The sequence below is a fragment of the Salvia miltiorrhiza genome, unplaced genomic scaffold (assembly GCF_028751815.1).
Source record: "Salvia miltiorrhiza cultivar Shanhuang (shh) unplaced genomic scaffold, IMPLAD_Smil_shh fragScaff_scaffold_108:::fragment_2:::debris, whole genome shotgun sequence".
Classification (NCBI taxonomy): domain Eukaryota; kingdom Viridiplantae; phylum Streptophyta; class Magnoliopsida; order Lamiales; family Lamiaceae; genus Salvia; species Salvia miltiorrhiza.
The window spans coordinates 2,098-10,000 of NW_026651400.1; the positions used below are offsets into that span (position 1 = coordinate 2,098).

Genomic DNA, 7,903 nt, shown 5'->3' on the forward strand with positions numbered 1-7,903 from the left:
TTTTATAAGACATCTTATATGAGTGGGTAATTTTGTAAGATAACTAACCAAAGTGGGTACTTTAAATTCCGTCCCTAAAATTTATTATTTATATTCACTTAAAATAAAAATTGATTTTTTAGTTGGGAAAAGTTTTTAGTTAAACTTATCCCCCTTTACTACTTTTTATATTTATATTTTGTTTCTGAATTCAAACTTAATATCGAGATTGACCTGACCGACCTATTTCACAATCCAAGGCAAATTTTCGTGGACTTGACGACCACTTTCCAGTCTCGTCTGCTCTTGCCCATGGCGCTCCTGCTTTCCGTCAGCTTCTCGATGCCGCACTGCCACCGCCAAACTCAATTTCAGGTGACCTCTATTCTATTCTAACTGACAACTTTGTTTTTCTTTCAACAAATCGAAGACTTCTACTATAACAGGACAAGATAAACCAGATAAAACCTATTTGATTTCTACGGATGTGTTCGTATTTTGGATGTATTGCCGTTTTATGTAAGCTTCCTTTGCTTTATGTTTGCGGCGCTTCTGCTTCGTATCACTTTGACGAAGTGGACTGAACATGAGAAATGTTGCAGTTGTTAACACGCTTGCTGTGTTTGAAGTTAAAATGTGAAATTATAAATGTCAGTTGAGTTTATTTAGTGCCCTTTTCTGATTAGTGTTTTTTGTAATAATGTCGGTCATGATAGATTGGGAGAGATAGCTGATACTACTTGATTTTTATATGTTAGCTGTGGAAAATATAATTTGTTATAAAATGATGGTATTTTATGTAATATGGTTTCTTAGTGAGTGTTTGGTTTGAATGAGCTTTAACCTAAGTCAAAACTGTGGAATTGTAGATATATACGCTAGTGCCTGCAGCTGGAATATATCGTTTCATTGTTAGACACTCTGAATCTTCCCTTCCTTCTTCCTTATTGACAAAAACCCTATTCTTTTTCTCCTCTGCTTTTTAATTTGCTATGTTTATCAGCTTTTGGGAATGTTAAATATGGTTACATTGTCAAAACTTTAGTTGTTCCTTGTGCTGCTGCATGATGGAAGCCTGAATATAACTTCTGATTTGAAGCTCGAGTATGATCACAATCTGGCATTTGACATAATTGTGCATTTGAATGCTGATAAATGTTTAGACTTGAGCTGAGACTACGTAAACCTGCTTATCTTTGTACCTAAGAATGTTTCACAGACTTAACACGCGATGAGCACCTTCTGAAAAGTAGAAGTCAGTCAGTGCTTGCAGAGTTTTATGCTATCTTTTTACTCGGGTGCTCCTGTATGTAAATTATCGTTCTGTTTGCTTGCTTTTGTTTCATATGATAATCTTATATGCTGTATGTCATTCTATTTGATTTGTTATCATAATTATATACCTCAACCTCACTCTTGCTGCAGGCATCCCACTCAAGCAGATTAACTGGTGGAAGACTATTAAATTCACTCACCAGCAGAACAGGTACTTTTCTTATCTTTTGCTTGATGATAATTGTTTGACTGGCTGCATACTTCAAGGTTGTCTCTTGGTCATTGTGTCACTTAGCTTGATGTGCAATCACTTAGGATGAGATGCAACTCTTTGTGGAGGGTCCCTATTAACATGGAAAGGTTTTTAAGAAAAGATGTAAACTTGGAATAATAGGTCATTACTTTCTGCAGTTCTTAACCAACCAATTAAATAAAGAAATTGAATTTATTGATGCACTCCTTAGAACCCTAAACCCTTAGAAGGCTTTTTCGATCAAAAATATCCTCTTCGGATGTTCCAATAAGTGGTGCCTTAGATTCAAGAATACAGTCTCACACTTTGCCATGCCAGTTTGGCTTTCATTTTCTCTTCTGTTTTCATTTAAAGGTTTTTTAACATAATAATTATATCAAAATGCATACACTGGGTGTGGCAAATGGCATACCAACTCGATTAGATTGTTCTTTTCCACCTCCTCCAGTCTCTTTACCTTTATGATATTCCTATAATCCTACTTCGTATTTCTATTTGCCTGAATGATACGACTGTTCTTATTATAACTTGAGATTCAATAGGAAAGGGGAAAAAAAAGAATATTGCTTGTGCAACAGCCCTGTTCTATTTATTTTTTGATGATTTGTGCAACAGCCCTGTTATCCCTAGGTCAATTTTTTTTTCCCTGTATAGATTGGTCTGATATATAATCCTTGAGAAAATGAACTATCAATACGTAATGCTATAATGCCGTGAAATATAATGAATTTACTCTAAGGGCGAAGGCGAAAAACTTTGAAGTATTAGAAGAAGCAACTAGTTGATTACATAGGGAGACCGTTTGGGCCACTCCCCTCATAACTACTCTGCCCTGGTTGATTATGATAAACGTAGTCGTATCTAAAAACACATAACCACATTGTAGGTTTTCAGTTTTCTGGAGTTATCTACTTTTTGATGAAAGTAGAACTAGGGCATTGTGTAGGTGCATAAATGATATTGGTTAGTGAAGTTTGTGTAACTGCCACAGTGAAAAGGCATCTATCGCCCAAGTATTCCGGTGGAGGCGTGATTTCATTGAACGAGAGCCATCGTTGCAACTCAAGACAGTGGCTTGAGCCCGTTTTGTGTGATGTTGGTGTATGTTGTTGTGTCAATGTCCAGATTTCAGGGTATTGGATGGGACCAGATGTAGAAGATGGATGGGGTTTCGTAGAAGCATCTGTATTGATACTCGCTTCTTCCCACTCGGGACATATGTGGTAATTAGAAATTGTTCTACTTCAATTTTGCAGCTAAATTTGACTCCCCTAATCTCCACAAACCCAGATTGCTTCCCTAACTCGAATCTTGTGAGCATGTTAGTCTAGATGGCGTCCTTATTTGGGAACTTATAAACTTTGAAATTTCATAATTTAGGATTCTCTTCTCTAATTTATAAAGCTTAATTATTTAAACACATTATAAGATGTCTAGAATAAGATTAGTCAAACATCCTCTTATTACATCAGCCTCTTTTATATCATATATACTTGCAGCCAGTGGCAGAGACAGGAATTTTGTTCGGGGGCTGAACTTTTCCCGTTCCCGATTTTTAAGCATTCCGTACATTTTAGACATTTTTTTTTCAAAATGCAAGCATAAGAGTAATAATAAAGTCTGATATCCCGACCTTTCCCTAAGAAATATAGAAGACCTTTAACTAGTATACTATTGATACACGCTCGATATTTGATAATTATATTATATCAAGGAAATTGATATAGATTCGCATTCAATATTATTATTTTGATCGATCAAAATTTTGAGTTATTGCTAAATTATATAAGAAATATTACTACAAGTATTTTTCATTTTATTTAGGGTCAAGCATCAAATAAGCCTCTATCATAGTGGTCTTTATCACGTTTAGCTCCCTATAGTTGAAGTTGGGCTAAACCTTTATACTACCTAAAATCGAACAATCGGGCCCTCTGCCCTAACAGCAACTTAACATCGTTAATTTTCGTCGGAAACTCGCCGAAAACACTGCTTTGGCGAAGCCCTTCACCACCACCACCACCACCACCACCACCACCCACGGTGGCGGAACAATGGCGCCACCTTCCACACCGTCCGCCCCTCCATTTCCTTCCCATCTTCCTCTCTCCCGCACTACGTCTTCTCCCTCCTCCTCTTCCACCTCCGCCTCTCTCATCGACGTCGCAACCCGCCGCCGCATCCCCCCTCTCTCCCTGCCCTTCCTCTCCTTGCTCTTCCTCAGCGCCATCATCTCCCCTTCCAATCCCCTCTCTTCCGACTCCGACATCTCCCACCAAATCCACCTCACCAGACCGGCGATCGCCTTTGTCACATCTGCAACCGCCGCTGCCCTAGGGGATGGTGGTGCTCGACTCTCCTGAGTTCGAATCCATCCTGCTCCTCTGTGGCGGCGAATTCGATCCGCCGGAGGTGTTCCAGGACGACACGGCGACGATTCTCTATTCCTCGAGCACTACGAGGAGGGTAAAGGGGTGTTTCCGGCCAATTTTCGGCGAAAATTAACGATGTTAAGAAACAAAATTAAAATAGTTAACGGTGTTAAACGGCCGTTAAGTCGGAGGGCCTGATTGTTCGAAATTAAGGACTTCAGGGGTTTAATTGGACCAACTTCGACTATAGGGATCTAAAACTGTTTTTAGTCATTCGATCATCAAGATCTACGGTGGATGCATCATCTTGTTGGATGAATGCAGATCCTGGATTCGAATCATGAAGGGAGCAATTTATTTTTTATTTTTTTGAGTGCATTAATTTTAACAGCGAATGCATTAATTTTTACAGTGGATGTATTAGATTTGAATCATCTGATGATTCTCACGTTTTCACAAATAATGTAGTTCTCTATAGAACCACACCATATATATATATATAAAGCTTTGGGTTGAATCTTTTTTTTGGGGGGGCATTAAGCCCAATATATGTAGGCCCTTGTTTTATCAGCCCAAATTCAGATAATTATTATTTATGCCAGAATAAGAACACGCGCGTGAGTGAGAGAGAGGGGAGATGAAACATCATTTTCTTTTCCCAAGAATGCAACGGTACCAAATCTCTACTTTATTCTCAAACCTTGGCAATCCCTCCTACAAGCAACCTCTATCTTCATTTAAATATATCTTCCTTGACCCTCAAACATTCCCACCGTCCTTGTCCCAATCATTCTGCAGGTAACATCTCTTCAATTACTCCCTCCGTCCCACCATTTTAGTCTCTTATTCCATTTTGAGATGTCCCAAAAAGATAGTCCACTTTTCTAATTAATACTATATAAAAATATTATTTTTACTTAATTAACCTTATTTAATGCTTCACTTAAATGTGAAAAGGATGTGTGAAAATAATAAATAAGGGTATAAAAGATAAAAATATAAAAATTAAATGCATTTTCTTAATATGTGTGAAAAATGGGAGGGGACTAAAATGGTGGGACGAAGGGAGTACTTTTTATCCTTTTCTGTACTTACCTTTCTCTTTCACCAAGAGTAAACCTTAATCACCATTGTTTATTCCTCTTTGGAAGAATCTACCTTTCCATTGCTGACGACTTTATTACTGTTCCAGAAGCTAGAGAACTCAACCAAGACCGCAGATATCAAGAAATATCACAAACACATACAACAACATACTCAGAACAAGACACTGAGCCAGGTTCACATTCCATTAAAGTTCTCTTTATTTCAAAGCATGTATCTCCCTTGAATCTCTACAAGAACTAGACTTAGACCTTTAACTCTTAGATCGCAACAGAAGACACCTTGGCATGATTTTTGTACCTCTTTACACTGCTTTAATAATAAAAAAAAAGGATGGGAAGAAATTAGAAATTAGAAATTAGACGAATCCGTACAAAACAAACAAGAACTCAACTACTTCATAATCTTCATAAATCCTGATTCCTACACCAAGAATCCATTTTTTTTTCTTTTCAAAATTTGTGAACTCGTTTTCTTCTCTTACTTATCTTGCTGAGTGTAAGAATCGAGAGAGAGGGGGAGGGTTTTCTCCTTCTATTTTCTCCCCAGGGGCTGCACGTGCGCCGCCGTGACTAGGGAAGACGGCGGTACAGGCCGGCGCGACTGGTGGCCGGGCGAAGGCAAGGCGACTTAAGACGCCGATGGTGGCGCGAGACGGATCCGACGCAGGAGGAGACGAGTGGAGGCAGCAACTCGTCCTTGGCCGCTGCTACCAGAAACGTGAGGAAGAGGGGCGGGGGCTACGCGGCGGACCGAGGCAGCGGTGGTGGTGGCCCTCCGCCGGCCATTCGCCGGCGAATCGAGAAGGAGGGGAGGGAGGGGGGGCGATTTCTTGTACAACTTCTGATTTTCCCCCTTAAAGCTTGGTTTTCATGACGAGAGGTCAGCGGAGAGCAGCAAGGACGACGGTCAGAGGTGATTCCCGGCGATGATTTCATCGGGAAGAGGAGGCGGCGGCGTTGCATATGAGGGAGAGAGAGAGAGACGCTGTAGAGAGAGAGAGATAGAGAGAACCGATGGAATAGAGTGAGGAGAGAGAGATAGGCTTATTCTCTTAAATTCATATTTTTGTCCATTTGTTTTTAGTTTTATTTTTAGTGTTTTTATTTTAGTTTGACTTTTAAACTAATACATTCTCCCGTGCGATGCACGGGCCACGATATATTTATTTATTTTTAAAATTTTAATTTATATAAATATATTACTCCTTCCGTCTCACTCTAATAGGTTCGTTTTCCTTTTTGAGACGTCTCACTCCCATAGGCTCGTTTTTCATTTTCAGTAAAGAAATTGTACTTAATTGGTGTAAACCACGCCACTTACTCCTGAAAAGTAAGTTTCTTAATCTCCGTGCCCAAAAGAAGTGAGCCTATTGGAGTGAGACGAAGGGAGTATTATTTATGAGTTAAATTAATTAATAACAAAAAAAATTCTGTTAATTTAAATATTAGTATTTGATAATTTATCAACTTAATGAGTAGGAGTATAAGTATTAAATTTGATGAGTATTGTATAATAATTAAATTTACTGATTATAAAGCATATAATTTAAGTGAATCTCATTTTGAGCAAATAACACTAAAACTATCAATAACAATATTAATAGACGTCATATAATAATTTTGGGCTCTTAAAAGTACGAACTGCATTATTATTAAAAGTTCATATTTAAATAGCCTAAAAATAATTACAAAAATAGAAAAAATACGAATAATATAAAAACAAAATATAACAACAAATATGTTTATACAAACAAATAAATAATTTGTACATATTATTAAATAAATCTATATTACATTTTAAATTCTAATTTTAAGATAAATAACTATTTTTTTACAAATTCATATTGAAATTTCCTTCTCCTTAATTGCATTAAATTAAAATAATTATAATCAAACAATCATGTAAGTTTTTTTGCAAGAAAAAAAAAAAGACATTTAATTATTTTTTCACAAACAAACGAAAACAAAATAAAGTAACTCATCTTTTATAGTACTCCCTCCATCCAAAACGAAATGTCCTATTTCTTTTCGGCATGGAGATTAAGAAATGTGTATAAAGTAGATAAAGTGGGTTGGTGGAAATTATTTAAATATTAAGTATAGAGAGAGTGTGTATTGCCAAAAAAGGGAACATGACATTTCGTTTGGGACAGCCAAAAAAGGAAAAATGACATTTCGTTTGGGACGGAGGGAGTATTATATAAAGATGTATATACTTTATGTCAAATCTTAGAAAAAAATATTATAATGATATTTTTCTATTTTTCTAATATTATAAATATCTGAAGAAAGAAAGAGAGTAAAATAAAATGGTTCAAATAAGTTCAAAGAAAGGAGAATATAAAATAGAACCTAAACCTTGTATATTAAAGATTATACATAACACAAACTTAACAAATTTTGGTATTTTTTTAAAACTTTAAAATTTATATAGTTCAAAATATTATCTACTCTATCTCAAATTTGAGATAGTTCTTTGATATTTGATTATTATTTTCTATAAAATTAAAATTAACAAATATTTTTATAATATCGTCTCAATGTTTGTTGATAATAGTGCATCATATTTTTTAATTAAAAGTTTTTATTTACATATTTTTATGTTATGTTTGATAAAGTAATCCAACAAATAAATTTGATGTTTTATTTGTTCTTTTTATCAAAAGAGAAGAGAACATGATAAATTGTGTGGAGAGAGATTAATATATAGATAATATAATAACGTGGAGTGAATAAGGAGAGAGGGGGAAAAAATGAAAGAATATAGAAAAAGAAAGAGGAGAGAGAAATATAATCACTTTAAAATTTTAAATTATAATAACTTATTTATTTCAAATTCACATTTAATTTAATGATTTTTATATCAAATTAAAAATCTTGTCATAATCTTTAATTTAAGATACATGTCGAATATATTT

General features: G+C 35.7%; 1 protein-coding gene across 2 annotated transcripts; it reads left to right on the plus strand.

The window, feature by feature from the left end:
* The first annotated feature begins 202 nt into the window (after positions 1–202).
* Positions 203–5,358, plus strand: LOC131002331 (uncharacterized). 2 transcript variants are annotated; one of them, XM_057928823.1, is made up of 3 exons: positions 203–354; positions 1,405–1,465; positions 5,072–5,358. In XM_057928823.1, the coding sequence occupies exons 1-3, from the start codon at positions 292–294 to the stop codon at positions 5,224–5,226; spliced, it is 279 nt and encodes a 92-aa protein (XP_057784806.1). In that variant the 5' UTR covers positions 203–291; the 3' UTR covers positions 5,227–5,358. The 2 variants fall into 2 exon arrangements, with proteins under 2 accessions (XP_057784806.1, XP_057784805.1); XM_057928822.1 differs by lacking the exon at positions 5,072–5,358 and adding an exon at positions 2,499–2,755.
* Positions 5,359–7,903: the final 2,545 nt, after the last annotated feature.